The sequence below is a fragment of the Vulpes vulpes genome, chromosome 3 (assembly GCF_048418805.1).
Source record: "Vulpes vulpes isolate BD-2025 chromosome 3, VulVul3, whole genome shotgun sequence".
Taxonomy (NCBI): domain Eukaryota; kingdom Metazoa; phylum Chordata; class Mammalia; order Carnivora; family Canidae; genus Vulpes; species Vulpes vulpes.
The window spans coordinates 75,518,524-75,542,503 of record NC_132782.1 but is presented as its reverse complement, the minus strand read 5'-3'; the positions used below and the strand labels follow the sequence as shown (position 1 = coordinate 75,542,503).

At 36.9% G+C, this 23,980-nt stretch overlaps 1 protein-coding gene across 3 annotated transcripts in view; it reads right to left on the bottom strand.

The window, feature by feature from the left end:
- TPST1 (tyrosylprotein sulfotransferase 1) overlaps nt 1-23,980 on the bottom strand; it is a 137,877-nt gene that overhangs the window by 38,839 nt on the left and 75,058 nt on the right. For all 3 annotated transcript variants that reach the window (XM_072752759.1, XM_072752757.1, XM_072752758.1), the window contains one exon: nt 10,279-10,477. In XM_072752759.1, the coding sequence (XP_072608860.1) occupies nt 10,279-10,477 (199 nt within the window). The remainder of the gene's footprint in view (nt 1-10,278; nt 10,478-23,980) is intronic.

The window sequence follows — 23,980 nt, the reverse complement described above, 5'->3', positions numbered from 1 at the left end:
TCTGAAAATCTAGTTTAAAAATCTAAGGACAGGGACACCTGGATAGCTCAGCAGTTGGGTGCCTGCCTTTGACTCAGGGCAGGATCCCAGAATCCGCAATCGAGTCCTATGTTGGACTCCCTGAGAGGAGGCTGCTTCTTCCTCTGCCTATGTCTCTGCCTCTTTCTCCCTGTGTCTCTCATGAATAAATAAAGAAATCTTAAAAAAAAAAAAAGTCTAAGGACAGTTATGTCAGTAATCCTAATAAATGTAAAAACTTGCTAGAAAACAGACATAGGCCAGATTAGATTAAATACAATTCCAGCTATAGGCTAAGAAACCATTAAAACATAAAGACTTAGAAGTGTTGAAATTTACAAAATCGTAAAAGACATACTAGGGAAATTACAACTAAAAGAAGTCAGGGTAGCTACATTAGTACTTAAAAACAAAGTGTTTTTTAAGATAGGGTTGCCAAAATTTAGTGAAAATATACAAAACCCAGGACTATGTAAGTTAAATTTGTACTTTGGATAAACAATGAATAATTTTGATATATTTAGGATATATGTATACTAAAAATCATTTATCTGAAATACAAATGTAATTGAGTATCCTCTATGTTATCTGGCAACCCTACTGTAAAACAAAAAGCATTTTTAGTGACAGTTTTAGATTATGATAAAGAGCTCAATTTGCCAGGAAACAGTAATGATTCTAAACTTCTAAGCTCTCAATCAAGTTGCCTCAAAATAAAGCAAACTCTGACAACCTCTGGGAGAAATAGACAAATCCATCACCCATCACTATAAACAAAACCTCTACCTTTCCTCTGCTGTCAGTGGCTGCTTTCCTCCAGAGCCACAGCACCCATGTGTAGTTCCACCAGGTTTTTGCCAAATTGGCAAGTGGCAAGGTCTCTGCAGGCCTAAGGGTGGTAATGGTTGCTAGCTACTGGCACTTCATCACTACTTGTTGATTCCTTAGCCATGGCCATTTTTCAGTAAATCAAAAAATCAAAAAATCAAAAAATAAAATAAAATAAAATCTTGTCAGCTAAACTCTTTCAAGTGTGCCATATGTTTCCTGTTACTACCATAACAAAGACAATTAAATGCAGAATTTTGTGGCACTGATTATTCTCCTATAAAATGGAAAGAGTACAGTTGGATAAACCAGCATCTCATGACTATCATAATAAAGACTGCAGTGAGCAAAAATCATCAATGAATGTTAAATATAAGGTGTAAAGTCTAATGAAAAGCAAGATATTTGTATAATCTTTTAAAAAAGATTTAATTCATTTATTTATTTATAGAAAGCACATGCAGGTGGGGGAGGAGCAGAAGGAGACGGTGAGAGAGAAAATCTCAAGCAGATTGTGTGCTGAGCTTAGAGCCCGATGCAGGGCTTGATTCCAGGACCCCAAGATTATGACCTGAGTGGAAATCAAGACGCAGACACTTTAACCAAATGAGCCACACAGGCACCCTGATATTTGCATAGTCTTAAAGTGCAAAATTTTTTAATTGAAAGGAAGAAAATAATAAATGTTAAGACACTGGAAGAACACTGCTACAAACAAAAATTAACATCACCAAGGAGGAACAGATGGACATTATATGCCTCTAGATGTGATTCCTTAAGAACAAAACAAAACCATATATCTAATATCCTGCTAGGAATGCACCATCTGATTTAACCATGAGGAAACATCAAACAAACTCACAATAAGGAATACTGTATAAAATAACTTGGCTGAATTCTTAAAAATATCAATGCCATGAAAGACAGAGAACACATGAGGAAATGTTACAGATCAAAGGAAACGGAAACAACATGGAACTAAATACAATATATAATCTTAGACTGAAACTTGTACTGGTAGGAGGGAAAACTAGAAAGTACATTATTGGGACACTGAAATACAGATTATAAATTGGATAAAAGCACTGTGTCAATGTGAAGTTTTCCAAATTTGATAAACTATACTGAAGTTATGTAAGAAAATATTCTTATTTTCAAGAAATATTAAAATCAAAGAGGCATGATGTATATACAACCAATTCTCAAATTATAAATGAATGCATAACATAAATCAATATAGTTTGTATTATGTGTGTTAGTGTAAAATGAGAGAATGGTAAAACAAAGTGTAAGCCTGGCAAATATATTTTAACACATACAGAAAGAGGGAAAAGAGAGAGAAGGGGGTGAGAGTTGGTGAAGGAGGTAAATTATGGCCAAAAGTTAAAGATTACTGAATCTGAGAAAGGTTATACAGGAGTCCTCTGTGTTACTCTGGCAACTTTTCTCTAGGTTTTAAATTATTTCAAAAGAAAAAGTGGTACAGATATTGCTCCATTATAATTCTGTTTCACTTGAAATATGATGAAAGATATAGATTCTATTTCCAGGAAATCAACTTGCATTAACACACATAAGTTTGGATATTCTTTCAGGGAGTTCAAAGACACCATGAAGTACATGCAGGTTAAGAAACACAGCTCCATTTTTTCCTTCACATCCACTATTGCAAAAGGGAATTCTGCCACCAGCATGGTTTTCTTTTTTGGTAGGTAACCATTGTTATGGTTATGTTATGTCTGTCTTGTTATGTGCAGGGGTTCCCTTCCCCAGGATCTCTGAAATTTTTAAAATATCACCAAAATATAGTACAGATGTTTTTTTCAAATGTTTTTTAGAAAATGGTAAGCACTTTTTATTCTTCAGGTCATTTTCAGCCTTAGTAACTTTTCTACAACAACAAATTTGATTAATGTTTCTGTTCCATTTCTTCTGATTTTTCCCTTAGAGATTTCTGTTATTTATTGGTTAATTTCCTTTTTTTTGTTGTTTTTTTTTTTGTTTTTTTTTTAAATTTTATTTATTTATGATAGGCACACAGTGAGAGAGAGAGAAGCAGAGACATAGGTAGAGGGAGAAGCAGGCTCCATGCACCGGGAGCCCGACGTGGGATTCGATCCCGGGTCTCCAGGATCGCGCCCTGGGCCAAAGGCAGGCGCTAAACCGCTGCGCCACCCAGGGATCCCTATTGGTTAATTTCCAATCTTCTTTCTTTCATATGTATACTTTCCTTTTACCTATCGTTTTCATCTCTGTCCTTTCGCTGTGCATTCTAGAAGAGCACCCCAACTGTGCTCTATATGTCATTAATGTGATTTTTTTGTAGCATCGATTCTGTCCTTTATCACGTGCTGCTTATACTCCACACATGCTGTTGACCTGGAGTTGTCACTTGAGAGTGGATACAGAAAGATAGAGTGACTATAGAAAAAGAGATGACAGGGTTAGGGTTTTTAGCAGAACAACTAACAGCTCTAACTTCTTGATTTTCTAGTCAGGGCAGCCCTTCCAATCTGGAGTTGGAAATGGATAGAAAGGTGAGTCCAAGCCTTATTAAGCCTTCTTTGTGGCCACTGGTAAACTTGGGCTTACAGAAGTGATATGAATGTGGTCCTCAATGTAATTAATAATAAACTTATTGGAAAATTTCCCCATACTTTAGCATAAAGCTTTTTCATCTTTGTTTTACCGTGATGTTTCCCTTTATTAAAGTATCTTTATGGAATTTTTATGTTTTTAAGATTTTATTTTGAGAGAGAAAAAGTATGTGAGTGGGAAGAAGAGGCAGAGGGAGAGAGAGAATCTCAAGCAGAGTCCACACTAAGTGCAGAGCCCAATGCAAGACTCGATCCCAAGACCCTGAGATCATTACCTGAGCAGAAATCAAGAATTGGATCCTTAACTGACTGAGCCACCCAGGCGCCCCCTTTATGGAATTTTTAAAAGGTACTTGGAAAAAGCTATTTCAGGCATTGGAAATACTATCTGATACCAGGTTAACCTAGAAATATCTTCTGCCTTATTTTCCCTTGAGTAAGAGCATATAGGGTAAAAAATTACTTCTAATTATTCTGGCTTATCATATTCCTATTATGGATTTTTCTAAGAGATGGGTATTATTGTTTAGTACATCATTTTTGAATGTTTAGGATAGGTATTGATTGACATAAAGAGAACTGATTTCTTTCTTTAGAATTCCAAGGGAAACTGTAAATAGCTACCCAACCAAACCTCTTAGCTTCAAGTGTTCTCTCTTCCTCAAAAGATGGTCTCACTAATGAAAGCCGAAAGAGAAAGATGAGAGGAACTATGGAACCTGCTTCTTTTAAGAGACTTGTTTTCCCACAGGTCTTCAGATAGGATCACATTGGAGGACACCCGTTGTTAAAGAAGACAATTTAAGTGTATTAAATCAGGAATGATACAAGTAAGGAATAGGTGGCTTGTACATAAAACAAAGTGGCTTGTTTGACATTTGATGTAGATCAGTAAAAGACAAAGAAGACGACTTGCTTTACATAGCAAATTCATAGCATGAAATTCATCACCCCCCGAGAGGATTTCTGGCAGAAAACATACGTTATTGGGATACATTTATGAATGACTATGCCAAAATGATGAGAGAGAAGATGAAACAAAGACCTGACTTTGATGATGAGTCAAAGGACACAATCTTGTGGCTATTCCCTTGCAGTAGTCTGAGATTTTGAGACTGACCCAGTGGACAAATTCCTGGGTTTCTAAAACCAATTCATATGCCTTTATTATTTTTTTTAAAGACTTTTATTCATTTATTCATGAGAGACACACACACACACACAGAGAGAGAGAGAGAGAGAGAGAGAGAGAGAGAGAGAAGCAGAGACAGGCAGAGGGAGAAGCAGGCTCCATGCAGGGAGGCCAACGTGGGACCTGATCCTGTCTCCAGGACCAGGCCTTGGACTGAAGGCGGCACTAAACTGCTAAGCCACTCAGGCTGCCCTTCATATGCCTTTAAAACACAGTGGAGGGGATCCCTGGGTGGCTCAGCGGTTAAGCGCCAACCTTCGGCCCAGTGTGTGATTCTGGAGTTCCAGGATCGAGTCCCACCATCAGATTCCCTGCATGGAGCCTGCTTCTCCCTCTGCCTGTGTCTCTCTCTGTGTGTGTGTTTCTCACGAATAAATAAATAAAATCTTAAAAAAAAAAAAAACACAGCAGAAAATTTTCTGTTATCTTATCATTACCTTATTATTTCTATGTCACGTCTTTTATAATTACCCACATCTTCTTCCTGTATATAAACCCAGTCTTTGCTTCTTCTGAAGTAACTAGATGTTATGCCTAGAGAAACTGTTTAGTAATTTCCTGTTTAATAATTAAAGTCTTAAATGACACATCTAAACACACTGAGGTATTCTGAGAGATGGGAAAATGTTCTATTCTGAACTTTCTCAGATATTCTTCATAAAATACCCAAAGGAAAAAATTCTGCCTGTTTTCAAAATCAAGGCAAAAATACTTGGAGGGGAAGAAAGCTGGAATAAGGAACTGAATTCAATTCACAGTTGTTGCTTTGAAGGTCTAAGAAAATTTTAAGGGAATGTGGTACGTATTTCTTTACTAAAACAGCTAAAATTTGAGTACAAGAAATCAAGGAAATGAGGAATAGTTGGAGATTCATCATTCTTCAAATTCACCAAGAACAGTATTAGTTGGAATATTCCTACTATGACCTAGAAGCCAAATTAAAGTAAAGGAGTCCAAGGGGGCATTTTCCTGGATGTGAATGACAAAGTCTCACATAACAGTGGCAAGAGCAGAGCTGAAGATGATATTCGCAGACAACCAGAACCAGGACTTCAAATAGTGCCAGACTCTTTCTTGGACACACTCTGCTTGCCTTACTAAGCTGGCTTTATTTCCGCCACACACTCAGGAATAGGATTCCACTAGTAGTTAAGATCTAATTACAGAATAATTGGTTAAAAGTAGTTCAAATACATAAGTCCTCCAAAGGTGAGGTGGATGGTGAGTCCTGATGGTCAGTAGCTCAAAAATCAAAGGTCCCGAGTTCACTCTTTGTCTTCCTTCTCTTCACAGTATCAGTGATAATCTTTTCTCACGATCTCAAGGTGGCTGCAGCAGAGCCAAACATAATGTTCTTTCATAGCAATGTTCAAAAGCAGGAAGAGAAGGAGAAGCTTTCTTTATACAATTATTTTCTCAGAAAGTTAAATGCCTCCCAGAAAACCCAGGCAGACATCTTTTTATATAGCACTGCCTAGATAAAAATTGGCCACATGCTTATCCCATCTGTAAGAAAATCTAGAAAAATTAATACCAGGAATTTTTAGTTTATTTTTTAAGAGCTAGTTCCTACTAAGAGGAAAAGATGAAACAGGCAATCAACAATGTCTAACACTTCTACCAATCGCTCCTATGCCTTATATCAGTTCCTTCTTGCTTGCAGCCTGCTGAAAAACCTTCCTGATACCTGCTCTTCCATCTGACTACTTGCTCTCTACTAGTAATGTCTATTCAGGTTTTCAACTGCATGTTCCATTCATACCTTGATCTGCTTTACAGCTTTCTCTTCAGGGTTAATAACCAGGTCTTCAAACTGTTTTCTGGCTTGACTCATGTGCCCTGAGGACTCTGCTTTTCCTATCTGTCCAGTGGCTCATAGAGGCTTCCAGTATAGATGAGCTGGCCTATCCCACCCCTACTCTAGGCTCCTGCTCAGCTTAGTGAACAATTCCATTGAGCTTCTGCCTACCATGGAATTAGTTTGGAAAATAAGTTCTCTTTTGGTCGCTGAGTTTGAAGTCTTTGTGAGCATGTAAGTGGAGATATACAAAAGGCAGCTGGAAATAAGGAGCCTGGGGCTTAGGAGAGAAATCCACTGGGAGATACAGATTAATGGTCATCAGCAAATAAGCTGTAATCAAAGCCTCATGGGTAGATGAGCTTGATCAAAGAGACTACAAAACAGAAGTCCTTAACCTGATGGGCTTTAGGAACATCTATGAATTCACTGAAATTGTGGGTAAAATTCTGTGCATCTATGTGTCTATATTTCTAGGTAGGGATCCATACATTTCATAAGATTTCAATTAGGTCTGTAAATCTAAAAAGATTAAAAACCTATGGGAGAGTGGATGGCTAAGGCTGCAACTAAGAGGGCACTATTTATTTAAATGTGCCACAATTTTGGAATCAGAGACTATGATGGGAAAGGGTATGGAATATGTTAGCATTTAATTTCCAATTTACTATCTGAGTCACAACAACCATCAAGCACATGATTTTCTATTCAAAATTGGGCAATGTGTCCCCAAAATATGTTGACTCAGACACCAATACTTCTAGGTTACCCAGAATTATATGAAAACCAGCACTTTTAGGCCTGGAGTTTCAGATTCTATACTCCAAGTCAAAATGTGAATTTCTTTCCACTCCCAGTCATAAATAAAGGGAACAATCTCCCCAGCCACCTTCTTTCTCTGGAGCCATTTTTACCTCACACTTGACAAAGATCACTTTTTAAACATTCCTCTATAAACTTCACAATCATCAATGCTGGATATATTAGCATCCGAGTTTTTGCAAGCCAAGAAGCACTGAAATAAAACATAGGATTTGGGAGGCACCTGGGTGGCTCAGTAGTTGAGCATCTGCCTTTGGCTCAGGTCATGATCCTAGGGTCCTGGGATCAAGTGCTACATCGGGCTCTCCACAGGGAGCCTGTTTGTCCCTCTGCCCGTGTCTCTGCTCTCTCTCTCTGTGCCTCTCATGAATAAGTAAATAAAATCTTAAAGACAAAGCAAAACATAAGATTTGGGTTACAAGTACAGCTACGAAACCCAAGCCCACAAAACAAAAATGTCAGCTTGTATGTATTATTGTGAAGTGCACAAAATGTAATTATAGTTCACACTCCATCTTTTTTTCCCCTCAAAATTATTTGTCACTTTAGAAATAGAGATGGGGGAGAAGGGTTTTTATTTTTTTTCCAGTGTGCATTCAGAAATCCTTTAAAAAGCCACAAGTGTGTATGAAACAAATTCTCTAGTCACATGGATTCAAATCATAGCATTCTTCCCAACCTACCACTCAAATAGGCCAAGAATAATCTAGCCAGCCAACTTTCATGTAAGAAAACTACTATTGCCTGGAAAACCTCTAAATATCATTTGTACATGTTTCTGGTTTATAAAAAAAAAAAAAAAACATGTCAATATTGTGCAAGGAGAAAGCAATGAATTACCAATTACCAAGAAATTATCAAGGACTATGATAATGGATGTTAGACTGATGTGTACTTCATCTTTAGCAGAATGTAATCTTTTTAAAATCTCAGAGATGGTTCATAAAAAAATATATGTATATAGGCAACAACTGGGAAATGTTTAATTATATGAATCAGTGAAATTTATTAAAATTAGCAAAATTAACAAAAATAAAATTGCCTATTATAAAGATAGTTCAAAAGATTAAAAAGAAATTATCAATATATATCAAGCAACTTAAAAAATATCAGATACTTGGACCTGATTTAATTCTACTTTCAGTAGTCTAATCTTCAAAAAAAGAAACTAAAATGTATTTTGTGCAAAGATGTTCATTGTAGTGTAATTTGTCAAACAGACAATTGTAAGTAACAAAAGGAAAATGATAAAATGAATTATAGAAGATATACTACTAGGGAAATATATTTTATTTGTTCATGCATTTACTGACCTACTAATGTGTTTCAGAAAGGATTTGAGGTGGCTCAGATGGTAACATATTATGTAGCCATGAAAAATTATGTTTAAAAAGCAACATGCTCATGACTATTACAAGGAAAGGGCTACATACAAAATTGTGTGCGTGTACAAAAGAAAGATCATAAAACAATGCAATCTTGACTTTGTTTAACAATATGCAAGGAAAGAGCAGAAATCCACTGGAATATTAAGAATAGTATGTGTATGGTTGGTAATGGGTGAATTTTATTCTTTTACCTTTTTGATTTTGTAAGTTATATACATCAAGCTTATATTTTTATAATAAAATATCTGTATATAGTGAAATCATAGAGAATAAAGATTATTTTTTAAAAACTGCCTATATACATGATGACTTACAAGAAATTAACTCTTCCTATATATAACCACTAATGAGCTGAAAAAGGAAAATTAAAGTAAGTATATCTAAAAGAAAAAATCTGCATAGAAATTATTCTCATGAAGTGTGTGTTTGTCAATTAAGGGTATCAAAAGAAAGAAGAAAGAGATGATGTAAGGTTGTAGGGAGAAAAGGACACCTAATATAAGCAATAGAATACCTGAGAAAAACAAGGAATTTAAATCTTGAAATCAGCCTAATCAGTAAACTTATTCTCACATAGTTGTGTTGCTTAAATGGCAGTTTTAGAAAAGACTGCATGTTGGGGCATCTGGGTGGTTCACCTGCCTTCGGCTCAGGTCATGATTGAGTCCCACATCAGGCTCCTTGCTCAGCTGGGGACCTGTTTCTCTCCCTTTGCCTCTCCCCCGGCCCCTGCTTGTGTTCTGTCTCTCAAATAAATAAATAATAAAATTTTTATTAAAAAAAAGAAAAGAATTTATGTAGAGACAGAGGGAAGAATTGTGGTTGCTAGGGGCTGGAAGCAGGGGGAAAGGATAATGAGTATGTACCTTCAGCTTAGAAAGATGATAAGAATTTAGAGATGGATAGTGGTGGCAGTGTAGGGTGATGTGAATGTACTTAATACAGAAGAAACTATACACTTAAAAATTGTCAAAATGGTAAATTTAATGCCATCTATGTTTTACCCTAATAAAAAAAGAAAATTCTTTTTTTGAAATAAATTATGCAGGAAAGGTATATATTCAGATTAGCTCTTTGAGTTTTCCAGCTTTTCTGAAACAGTATTTTATAAAGATATGTGAGTAGAATTTTTTTTTTAAAAAAGCTGTAATTATACTTTAACAGCAATTTTCAATCAGAGGGTAACTTATTACACCTGTTTAATAATTCTGATATAATCAGTGTTCAGTTTTCAAGTATCAAAAAATTATGCCACATTTAAACAAAGGTTTACTTTTAAAAGTAAAGTACCTATTAGTTTCAAAGGAAAAAAACCCTATAAGTGAAGTCACTAATAATTTTGGCGTTTCTGACAAATTTGTGGTAATCAGTTATGAGAATAAATCTCCCCAACAATAAGCACTATTCCCAGAAATTGGGCAGAAGAGATTAAAGAATTATCTCCATAATTCCTGGAAAGAGTCAGTTACCCTTAAAATGCAGTGGAAGTATTCTCATGATAAAGGATTCTACAAATAGAATTTTGCAAACTTAAATTTCTGATCATAAAACATAAGAAGCAAAATAACAAAAAAACTTTTCTGGACCCAAATCCCATATCCAGTATTCTTAATTCACTTTAAAAATATCACTTACCCTTCTAGTGTTTTCAAGGATTTTGGGATCAGGTTTTCCATAGTTAGGTGGATTGGCATATGGGTCATATCCAAGTTTGGCAAGCATGGGTGCAATCACTGCCATGTCTTGTAAAACATCTGGGGGTATCTTCCCAACCCATTTTGATAGTGCTCCCACATTGACTGGCTTGATGACTTGGTCTGTAGATCTTTCCACTCTGAAAACAATGTAATATGAATAAGTATTTATTTAGAATACAAAAAAATGTTAAAAGACCAATTGAAATTATTTTTGGTAACTTTAAAAACTTTAAGTGTCTGGATTATAAGTCTATTGAGAAAGGGGACACTAACCAGGGGTAACACTATTTACCAGACTTCCTTTTAATGTCCTAAATTTGACAGCTATTATTGGCAACTTCGTATTTCTAGAAATAGGAAAAACGGTCAGCTGAAAACATCTGCACAAAATGGGTTAACATTTTAATTACAACATCCACAAAAAAATTAACAAAGCTAAGAATGCTTAGGAGAACAGCCAATCAACTTATTTGAAAGGCATCAAAATTAAACAAATAAAAAAAATTAAACAAATAAATAAGATGGACTGATGAACGGTTAAAGGGACAGATGGACAGATGTGTGATAAAGCAAATATAGCAGTACATTAATTAAAAGCTAGTAGGTATAATTCTTGTATTCTTTGTATGTTTGCAATCTTTCATAGTAAAATATTAGGGAGATAACAGCCAACCATAATCCACTAAGAATACAAAATATTCATTTGTTCTATTTTTCTGTTGACTTCCTGAAGAATCTTTTCTAAAGAAGGAAAAGAAGTGCTGTTTACAATTTTCAACATTACAGAATAAATGCGTTCTATCTCTTGACCTAGAAAGTTACTTTATGATTATAGTGGTTATACTCACTGTGTTTGACTAACTCATAATCTTAGGATAAAATAAATAAATATAGGGATCCCTGGGTGGTGCAGCGGTTTGGTGCCTGCCTTTGGCCCAGGGCACAATCCTGGAGACCCGGGATCGAATCCCAAATCAGGCTCCTGGTGCATGGAGCCTGCTTCTCCCTCTGCCTGTGTCTCTGCCTCTCTCTCTCTCTCTCTCTCTGACTATCATAAATAAATAAAAATTAAAAAAAAATAAATAAAATAAACATAAAATGATACCTAGATTTAAATTGTATCAGAATTGGCAGATATTGGCCAAATGACTGCAAAACAAAAGTGCTTAAGAGGGCACCTGGATGGCTCAGTCAGTTAAGCATCTGCCTTTGGCTCACGTCATGATTTCAGGGTCCTGGGATCAAGCCCTGAGTCAGGCTTCCTGCTCAGTGGGGAGTATACTTCTCCCTCTCTCTTTGTCTCCTTCTCACCCCCTGCTCATGTTCTGTCTCCCTCTCTCTAAAATAAATAAATCTTTAAAAAGAGTTTTATATCATAATACATAAGAAGTCATTCAAATTAGTATTCTAATAAAAGGTAAAACCCCTTTTTTAAAAGTATGTGACCGGGCAGCCCGGGTGGCTCAGTGGTTTAGCTGAGCCTTCGGCCCAGGGCCTGATCCTGGAGACCCGGATTGAGTCCCACGTCAGGCTCCCTGCATGGAGCCTGCTTCTCTTCCTGCCTGTGTCTCTCTGTCTCTCTGTCTCTGTCTCTGATGAATAAATAAATAAATCTTTAAAAAAATAAAAAATAAAAGTATGTGACCTCTCACTGCAGATAATCATTATCTGATGACCACTCCCTCAAAGGGACTCCACTCCTAAACAAGAGACAAGAGAAAATAAAATGATTATTCCCCAGGATTCTATGAGACCACTATCTCCAGGTTTCCTTCCTGTCTCAATGGTCACATTTTCCCTCCCTCTTAAAAATTTCTCTAGGACACCCCAAACAATCTACACATTCAATGCAATCCTTTATCAAAACACCATCAACATTTTTCACAGAGCTGGGACAAATAATCCTAAAATGTGTATGGAACCAGAAAAAACCTCAAGCAGCCAAAGGAATGTTGAAAAAGAAAACCAAAGCTGATGGCATCACGATTCCAGACTTCAAGCTCTATTACAAAGATGTAATCATCAAGACATGGTATGGGGCAAAAACAGACACACAGATCAATAGAACAAAGGAGAGAACCCAGAAATGGACCCTCAACTCAATGGTCAACTAATTTTCAACAAAGCAGGAAAGAATATCCAATCGAAAAAAGAGTCTCTTCAACAAATGGTATTGGGATAATTGGACAGCTACATGCAGAAGAATGAGCCTGGATCATTTTCTTATACCATACACAAAAATAAACTCAAAATGGATTAAAGATCTAAATGTGGGACAGGAATCCATCAAAATCCTAGAGGAGAACACAGGCAGCAACCTCTTTGATCTTAGCTGCAGAAACTTCTTGCTAGACACATCTCCAAAGGCACTGGAAAAACAAAAAGCAAAAATGAACTACTGGGACTTCATCAAGATAAAAAGCTGCACAGCAAAGGAAACAGTTGACAAAACCAAAAGATAGATAACCTGTAAAACAGGAGAAGATATCTGCAAATGTCTTATCAGATAAAGGGTTAGTATCTAAAGTCTATAAAGAATTTATCAAATTTAACACCCAAAGAACAAAGAGCCAAGTCAAGAAATGGGCAGAACACATGAACAGACATTTCTCCAAAGACATACAAATGTCCAACAGACACATGAAAAAATGTTCAACATCACTCGGCATCAGGGAAATACAACTCAAAACCACAATGAGATACCACCTCACACCAGTCAGAATGGCCAAAATTAACAACTCAGGAAACAAGAGATGCTGACAAGGATGTGAAGAAAGGGGACCCTGTTAAACTGGTACATCCACTCTGGAAAACACTATGGAGGCTCAAAAAAGTTAGAAATAGAGCTACCCGATGACCCAGCAATTGCACTACTAGGTATTTATTCAAAGGATGCAAACATAGTGATTCAAAGGGGCACCTGCACCCGAATGTTCATAGCAGCAATGTCCACTTTAGCCAAACTATGGAAACAACCCAGATGTCCATCAACAGATGAATAAAGAAGATGCATATACTATATAGTATATGTAGTACACACACACACACACATACACACACACACAATGGGTTACTCAGCCATTCAAAAAAAAAAAAAAAAGAAAGAAACTTTAGCATTTGTAATGACATGGATGAAATTAGATGGTATTACTACGAGTGAAAGAAGTCAGAGAAAGACAATTATCGGGGAGTCCCTGGATGGCTCAGCAGTTTAGTGCCTGCCTTTGGCCCAGGGCGTGATCCTGGAGTCCTGGGATCGAGTCCCACACAAGGTTCCCTGGATGGAGCCTGCTTCTCCCTCTGCCTGTGTCTCTGCCTCACTCTCTCTGTGTCTTTCATGAATAAATAAATAGATAAAATCTTAAAAAAAAAAAAAGACAATTAGCTTATGATTTCACTCATGTGGAATTTAAGAAACAGAACAGATAAATATAGGGGAAGGGAGGGAAAAATAAAATTAAGATGAAATTAGAGAGGGAAACAAACCATAAGAGACTCTTAACTAAAGGAAACAAACTGAAGGTTGCTGGAGGGGAGGTGGGTGGGAGAGATGCGGTGACTGCAAGATGGGCATTAAGGAGGGCCATGTGATGTGATGAGCACTGGGTATGACATGCAACTGATGAATCAATAAACGCTACCTCTAAAACTAATAATATACTACATGTTTAATTAATTGAGTTTAGATTTTTTTTTAAATTTTTTTATTTATGATAGTCACAGAGAGAGGGAGAGAGGCAGAGACACAGGCGGAGGGAGAAGCAGGCTCCATGCACCGGGAGCCTGATGTGGGATTCGATCCCGGGTCTCCAGGATCACGCCCTGGGCCAAAGGCAGGCGCCAAACCGCTGCGCCACCCAGGGATCCCCGAGTTTAGATTTTTTAAAAAAATTTCTCCAGTACTCCACTTAACCCACTGCTTTATTTTTTTCAAAGATTTTATTTATATGGGACCCAGGAAATTTAACAAAAATCCCCTAGCCTGGACAAGCAGAGCAGGACTAACTCCATTTTGTGCTGCACCCGCCACCTCACCAACTCCCGTATGACCCCCACATGACCTGCTTATTGTTTAAGGAGCTGCCCCACCCTAGTCAAGCTGCTGAGCACACCCTTACCTGAAATAGGCTCATAACAATGTAACCCGCCCTGTGCCTGCCAAAACTGCGTGCCAATTTGGACCAGAGTGATAAGCCAGTTCAAATGGATATTATAGGGTAAAATGTAATTCAATCGGCCACCTGCGTGTGGACCGACATGACTGTGCAACTTTTCTATGTGTGTTACAATCCCATTGGCCACTGGCCCCTATAAAGCTGCTACACCTCTTACCTCGGGGTCCAAGTCCCTGCTCTGCTGTGTCGGGTATACTTGGACCCAAGCTCGAGCTTGTAAATAAACCCTCGTGTGTTTGTGTTTGCATCGGTGTCAGCTCCTTGGTGGTTTCTCGGATTCGCAATCTTGGGCACAACAATTCATTCATGAGAGATACAGAGAGAGAGAGGCAGAGACACAGACAGAGGGAGAAGCAGGCTCCTCTCAGGAAGCCTGATGTAGGACTCGATCCCAGGACCCTGGGATCACGCCCTGAGCCAAAGGCAGATGCTCAACTGCTGAGCCACCCAGGCATCCCTACCCACTGCTCTTTTCACTCTAAAACTTTTTGCCTGTATGGTTTAATATTTAAAGATCTTTTCTTGATATTCTTGGTTTTTCCAGGACAGGTCCAGTTTATATACCTATTGTCTCAGCCAGCTTCATTACTAAGAGCACATCCTACTTACTTTCATAAATGTTCAAGTTTGTATGATAAATCATATATGATTACCCTACTTAGACACCCTACACATACCCCTAAAAACTAAGATGATCCAAAACTGGACCTTCTGCTATCTTCTGCTTAGGATCTGATCCTCTTCATGTACATCTTATATTGATAAATGGCACCACCACCTATACACAGAGCAAAGCCAGAAATCTCAGAAGGGCAGGGAGAAAGAACGCAAGATCACTCCCAAGTTACCCAGTTCTATAGTCTTTATCTTTGAGTGAGCCATCTCTCTTTCATTCCTACTGCCACTACCTTAGTTCATATCCCCATCACTTTCACCCAGCTGATTACAAAAGCCTTCTAATCTCCCTGCATTTAGTTGGCTTCATTGACCACTGAAATATAAGGAGGGTCTATGTTTTGTAAATTTCACTATCACCAGCACCTACGACATTAACATGTGCTCAATTAATATTTATTAAGTGAATGACTAAAAGCTTTTCATGGGGAAAAAAGGCACCCCTATAAATTCAGTTTACATAAACATGCTCAAGATAAATCAAGGATCATCTTTATAAGATCAACTGACACAAGATGAACTAGTCAGAAAACATACAAATGCTAAACTGCATGATATCTTCTGTGGGGACATTAGGAATGTTAGAGAAAGGGAATCATGTCTACAGAAATAAACACCTCCAGAAATAAACACCTCCAATATTATAAGCAAGGCTTATAATAAATAAAGAATAACAATTTCTGCTCATTTTATATCACACACTTTGCATGTGAAATCTAATTTTTGGATCCCTAAAACTTTAAGAGAAAGATATCAGTCTCCATTTTTCAAATGTGTAAACTGAGACTCAGATAAGTAACTGATTTATCCAGGATCACACAGTCTGGGTGGAGTGGAGTTAGAATTTGAACCATATCTGTCTAATTCCAAAGCTCTAATTTTTCCCAGTTTCTCTTATTGCCATCCTATTGATCTTAATTTTTACATTCTATGCTTCCCTGGAAACCTCAGCCTGTTGTTCTACACTGCATAGAGTGTGCAAATTGGTTTGTCACAATGGTAAAAATATAGGAATATACTATACATGTTATGAGTATATATAATACTCTGCTGGTAGTTTAACAACCTGATCTCCAGGGCGGGGAAAAGCCATGATTTGTTCCATTTACTGATGTCCGCAGTGTATATACCTCTACCATGGCTGATTTCAAATGACCAACATGGTGTCACCAACTGCAGTGTTGAGAAGAGATGCACAAACTGGGCATTGATAGCCAGGGCAAGTCAACTCCAGCAGACCACTGGATATATGCGGAGCCATAATCTCCTATCTTAATTCTGTAACCCCAAAATCTCTAAAAACTAAACACGTTCCTGCTTTCATTTGGCAGCAAAACATGACCTGAATTGATAGGAATCTACTTACAGTCTTTATTCTATTTGGCATAAACAATCATACTCTGATACAGAAATATTAACGTGTATGATTACACAGTAATAGCACAGAACAAACAGAAGGTATTATATGTGTTATGTACACTATATGACCAGAGATCCAAATACTTCTGAGTTCTGAAACACATCTGTGTTAAACCCTGGAGTCACACATGATGTACAGGGTCTGTACATCATGACTGGGAAGTTGGCTTTATCTTGAAAATGTTGGGAAATGATAGAAGGATTTTCATCACAGAATTGACATGATTAGGTTATCACTGATAATTATGGGTAAGGTAGATTGAGGGATGGGATAACTGGGGTTAGAAAAACTAGTAAAGATGCTAAACTACATATTGGAAATGTGGAGAAATTACTAATTCACCTAGAGCAAGTGAGATGGAGATAGAAGAAAAACTCAATAGATTAAAAAAAAATACTTGATAAGACTTAATAGCCAATTAGATATGGGGAGAAGGGGAAGGTGTCTAGATGAATTCAGATTTGACATGAAGGGCTCAAGATAGATAGTGTTATCATTCATTATAGTAGGTTGTATGGAAAGAAAGCTTATGATGCTGCTGCTTTGTTTTGGAACAGAGAAAAAGAGATAAAATAATAATAGTCACAAAGTTACCAAAAGTCTAAAGAAAAACCGGAGTTGACTAAGAGACTGGAATATAGTATATGCTCAATAAACAATAGCTACTATTATTTTTTTATCCAGATTATATAACTAGTTCAAAAGAAAAATGAAAAGCCATTATTTATCATTAAGATCAAATTAAGAATTTAAAGTTCAATAATCTCTTGTCTGAAAGTGATAGAGAACTCTAAAATGAAAGAATTTGGAAAGGTTTTTTGTTACATAACCACTGAGTCACAAGATCCACTAAAAGCAAATGCAGTTACTATGAACTGCTAAAGGGAAGAATTTGGAAGGCCCACTGCCTAAAAATCTACTTTAAGACAGTAGTAAAGACATTTTATATTTACTGAGCATAAAATTCAAACTAAATGTTTTCTGATACCCCCTATGTGTCAGGTCGTGTTGGATACTAAGGAGGCAAAAATGACTGACTAGGCCATGGACTGCCTCTCAAGAAGCTCAGAGTCTAATAAGAGAGATAAATACTCATGATTAATATGCAGCATGATAAGTATAATGACAAAAGCTAGAAACCACAAGGTGGCCCAGTCAGTTAAGTGTCTGACTCTTTATTTTGGCAAGTCCCACATCGGGCTCCCTGCATGGAACCTGCTTCTCCCTCTGCCTGTGTCTCTGCCTCTCTCTCTCTGTGTCTATGAATAAATAAATAAAATCTTAAAAAAAAAAATTATATTATCAGACTTTATCACATCAATATTTTTTGCCAGAAGAAAACAGAGCAACCCATTAAACATACACATGGAAGAAAACTGAGCCAAGAATTTTATATCTAGTAAAACTGACTTTCAGGTATAAACAATATAGAATAGCTGTTATCCAAGAGCTAGAATCAAGTTCCAAAGAACTCAAGAAATATTGTTTCTATGGACACTTTCTGACGAATCTACTAGAATGCAAGTCAACAAACTTTTTCTGTAAAAATCTGACAATAAATATATATAGTAAATAAATGATTATATATAAATATACACACACACACACATATACACACACAGTAAATATCTGATGCTACCAAGGCACTGTCTCTGTTGCACATCCTCCTTTTTAATTTTTACAACCCTAGTGATGCCTGGGTGACTCAGCAGTTGAGCATCTGCCTTTAGCTCAGGGCATGATCCTGGAGTCCCAAGATGGAGTCGCACATTGGGCTCCCCAAAGGGAGCCTGCCTCTCCCTCTGCCTATGTTTCTACATAGAAATAAATAAATGTGTCTTTCACGAATAAATAAATAAAATTTTAAAAAAATTTTTTTTACAACCCTCTAAAAGTTTGTAAAACCATTCCTAACTTACAAGCTATACAAAAACAGGTGGAAAGCCACAGTTTTCCACCCCCGTACTAGAAAATGAGCCTTCAGACAACCAAAATAGTGAGGGGGCATTAACAAAGGAATGGGATAGCCTGACCACAAAGAACTCTTAAAGTATCATTTTCTGCTACAAGAAATGAAGAGATACTAAAGAAATGACTGATTCCTGATCTGAGCTGACCCTGTAATGCCTTGCCATACTAGATAGCAAGGAAATTATGAGACATTCCCATGGTCATGGCAAAAGTCCACAGGAACCAATTTGAAGAAGCTTCTAGTGGGCCAGAGATGGGACAATCTGAACTTCAACAAAAATAATAATTGCAATAGATTGAAATCATCAAGTTAGTATCTTGCAAAGATATGAAAAGAAACCAACTCATATCTTGAAAACTATCAAATAAAGAACAACAATCAAGTATTTATCATGCCTTTTTCCTATGTGGCCTATAAACTTGGGTAACCAGATAAGCAGATGCAGGGATGTATCTCTTTATAAAATTTTCCAAGTAATATTGAGAAATTAAATCAGAATTTTTGCAAGATCAAACAAATGAATCTAGACATGGAGTATCAATGGCTGCTAAAATCACACACACACAAAAAAAGAAAGACAACTACACATAACAGATGGCCTTGCCAAATCAGATCCTGAGTCTGATTAAGCCTCTGGATTCAGCTGCCAATTTTGTATTAAATACAGAATTAAGAAGAATACGTTGGACAATCAGCAGTCCGATTGCAAAAATTTTGCAATTAGCAAAGTTCAGATGGTAAATAATTTTATTGGCTAAATGACGTAGGCTCTTCAAAAAATAGTGAATGGTAATGATAGGAATTGAGCATTTGGAAACCTATTGACCTAAAGAAACTTAAAATATGTGCCAGATTATTTTTAAAGGGTAAGACTATAGTATATAAGCATGCATGTTTGGATGATAAAACTATAAAGAAACATCTGGAAGAGACTTCTAAAAGTTTCAGAATGGTGTATAGTTTTGGGGGAAAGCACAAGATTTATTTTGAGATTAGGATACATGGAAAGGCTTCTGGACTGACTGGCATAGTTCAATTTCTTGACATGGATGGTAGTTATAAGGGTATCTGCCCTATTAAAGTTCACTAAACTAATTTTTAATTAGTCCTTTCAGTGGTCTACAAGGGCCTATATAACCTAACTTGACTTCCATAACCTCCTACATCCACTCTGTTCCAGCCATACTGACATTTATGCAATTGCTTGCATAGGCCAGGTATGCTCCTCACTAGTGTCTTTATAGTGGCTCTTTCCTCTGTCTGGTACACCCTTTCCCCATATATCCACTTGGCTAACTCCTTCACCTCCAAGATTTCCTCACATCTCAAGTTGATGAAGAATACTCTGATCACTCTATTTAATATTACAAACTGCCCTTCAAAATACCCTCTGTCCATGGGACACCTGGTTGATTCAGTCAGCAGAGCATGCAACTCTTGATCTTGGGGTTGTGAGTTTGGGCCCCATGTTGTGTGTAGAGATTACTTAATTTTTTTTTCAAATAAAAAAAAATCAGGACACTTGGGTGGCTCAGTGGCTGAGCATTTGCCTTTGACTTGGCATGATCCCAGGGTCCTAGAATCAAGTCCCACCATTGGGCTCCCCAAGCAGAGCCTGCATCTCCCTCTGCCTATGTTGCTTCCTCTGTGTGTCTCTCATGAATAAATAAATAAAATCTAAAAAAACATTTTTAAAAAATCCCTTTGGTCCTGGTCCCCTTTATTCTCCTCTAATTTTTCTTTTTCCATAGCGTTCATAATCTCCTAATATGGTATATATTTTCCTTAGTACGGTTTTTAGGTTTTTTTTAGTCTTCTCCCACTAGATAGTAGGCTCCATGAGGGAAACAATTTTTATGTTTTGTTCACTTGCTTTTAGTCTCCCATAGGTCTCTGCTAAAAGTATGATCTTCCCAGTGAGGATTTCCCTACTATTCCTACACCCCAGCTCTTAACAACTACCTATCCTCTACTTCATTTCCTTCTATAGGACTTCTTACCATCTGATGAACTAGACATTTATCTTGCCTATTTTTTAATGGAATGGCTCCCAAGTGCTAATGTAAGTTCCATGAAGAAAGAGATCAATTTTATTTGTTTTGTTAACTGCTATAACCCCAGCCTAATTGAACATACCTGGCACATAATGGGTGCTCAATAAAAACATGTTAAGTGAACAAATATATAGTCTTTATCATATTTTAGTAGTTTTTTTCCATTCCTTCTTAAAAGTCTTTATTGTAACGATTGATTTTACCAAGAGCTTTGGTAAAAGAGCTTTTCAACATTAAATAATATGATCACTTGGTTTTAACTTAATGATACAATGAATTATATTAATAGATTTTTCTGATATGAACCATTCTTTCATTTTTGAAATAAGTTATTCAGTCATAAAAATTTATCAATCTTTAAAACACTGCTTAATTCTGCTTACAAGTATTTTACTTATTATTTTATGATTTATGATTTTGGCATCAATATGGATAAGAAAATTCTGAGATTTTCTTCTCTGTAATTTCTACTAGGTTCTGTCATTAAATCATGGTTTCATAAAATGAACATGGGAGTTTTCCATCTTTTTCTATGACCTAAACTAGTCCAAACAACATTGGACTCATTTGTTCTTTTTTTTTTTTTTAAGAGTTTATTTATTTGAGAGAGAGAGAGAGAGAGAGAGAACAGCCAGGGGGAGGGGCAAAGGGAGAGGGAGAAGCAGACTCCCTACTGAGCAGGGAAGCCCATTCAGGGCTTAACCTCAGGATCCTGGGATCGTGACCTGAGCCAAAGGGAGTCACTTCACCAACTAAGGCACCCAGGCGCCCCTCTTTTAATTTCTTTTATACCTGTATTTCATTCTTTCACTGATACACATTTGCTCTCTTATACCTTCATAGATACTGCAAAGGGTTTACCTTTTCATCAATCATCTCAAATCATCAATTTTCATTTTATTTATCCTTTCTACTATTTTTCTCTATTTTATTATTTTCAGTTTTATCTTCATTGACTTTAGGATCCAAGACTACTACAGTAGTACCCCCTTACCCAACCAAGGATAAGTTCCATCCATCCCTCAGTGGATGCCTCAAAACACAGATAGTACCAAACTATATATACACCATGGTTCTTTACCTATGATAAAGTTCAATTTATGAGTTAGGCACAATAAGAGATTAACAATAACTAATAATAAAACAGAACCATTATAACTATATATATGTAAAAGTTACATAAACATGGTCTCTCTCTCTCAAAATATTGGATTGTACTGTATTTGTCCTTCTTGCCATGACTTTCAGATGATAAACTGCCTATATGATGAGAAAGTGAGGTGAATGACATAGGCATTGTGACATAGCATCAGGCTACTACTGACCTTCTGATATGTCAGAACAATTATCGGCTTCCAGACTGTGGTTGACCAAGGATAAGTGAAACCATGGAAAGCAAAATCACAGACAAGGGTGGACACTACTGTACTCTGTGTATGGTATCATACCAGTGTTTAAATTCCTGTATGATTTTGGTCAATTTCTAATTCAGTTCTTTACCACTTATCAAGACAGATCAATCGACTCATTTGCAAGATTTTATTATCTAAGTACTAAGGAGGGTATCGTTAGAAAAGGTAATGGGCTTAAATAGCAGCATTAAACTGGAGGTTGCTGAAGGTGTGGTCAGTTGAAGGCTAAACTATGCTAAATATGGAAAGAAGCTACCTAATACAGAATCACTGCAACATGTGTAATGTGTATGCAACCCTACCCCACCCCCCACTCTCAATCTATGTTCTGCAAGGGCAGGAATTTGTGTCTTTTGTTTGCTACTCTATCTCAAGTGCTTACAACGGTGCTAGGAACATAACAGAAGGTCAATAAATATTTGTTGAATAAATGAATAAACTGGAGAAATCTGTTTCTGATTTTTCAGACGAAGTCAGCATTTCTAGGTTTAGATTCACACAAGATCAAGAAAAAAATAAGCTCTCTCTCCTTCCCTGATCACTCTTCCTCTCCCCCTTGCTTGGTCATGTCCCCAACCTTATTCTTTCTGTCCTTGAACATTTTGGGATGAAAGCAGCTCTATTGTGCTTTTGTCTCTGGTTGTTTTATTTTGTCTATGCAGCAACATCTTGGTGTCTGGCCAGACTTACATTCTTTGCAAGGAACAGATTTTGTGTCTTTTTTATGGCCTGCAAGTAGTTGTGAAAACACTGGCACTTTATTTCTTCAAAGTTCACTTACTTGCTCATTCCTCTTTGGTCCTTCAGCATGAAAAAACAGAACCAAGCTAGTTAATGTTGGTAATAACTGCCCTTAGCCCATTCTGGACTTTTTTTTTTTTTCCATTCTGGACTTTAAGATTAACATATGTATGGGGTGCCTGGGTAGCTCAGTTAGTTAAGCATCTGCCTTAGGCTCAGGTCATGATCCCAGGACCCTGGGACGTAACTGCCTTGTGCTCCCTGCTCTATGGGAAGTCTGCTTCTCCCTATGCCTCTCACCCAGTTTGCCGTGCTCGTGCTCTCTCTCATCTCTCCCTCAAAAAAGTAAATAAAATCTAAAACAAAACAAAAAAAAGACTTTTAGCAATCATAACTAATGAAACTATGGTTCAATTTCTCTCCACATGATCTAATTATATACTATTATTTATCCCAGATTTGAACACTAATAAAGATGTGTTTCAAAATCTTAAACTTACATAATTTAAAGTACAAACAGAACTTCAAGAACATCAACCTTTTTTCAGCATTTAATTTAAATTTTTATGTATATACCCATGTAACCACCATCCAGAAAAAGGGAACATTCTCAGCCTCTAAACTGGCTCCTTTATGTTGCGTCCCAGTCAGTACCCATAAGATAACCAGTATTCTAATAATTATATAGATCACTTTTATCCATTTTGGAACTTCATAAAAATGGGCAATTACATTATACACTTTAATGTCTGGCTTTTTATACAAAGCATGTTTGTGAGGTTCAATGTGTGTATCAGCAGTTTGCTCTTTTTTATTGCTCACTGCATGAATACACAACATTATCTGTTCTCCTGTTGATGAGCATTTGTATTTGCTTCTAGCTTTTAGAAGTTATACTACTTATATATATAATAGTTATTAATACTGCTGCCATAAATGTTATGTAAGTCTTTTGGTATCATTTTCTTAAGTCTATAGTTTCTGGGGTTTTTTTTTAAGATTTTATTTATTAACTTGAGAGAGAGCGCGCACAAGTGGGGTCAAAGGGCAGAGGGAGAGTGACAAGCAGACTCCCCACTGAGCAGGGAGCCTAATGTGGGGGTCAATCCTGAGATCATGACCCAAGCCAAAGGCAGACACTTAGCCAACTGAGCCACCCAGGCGCCCCTTCTGTTTTATACATACCCAGGA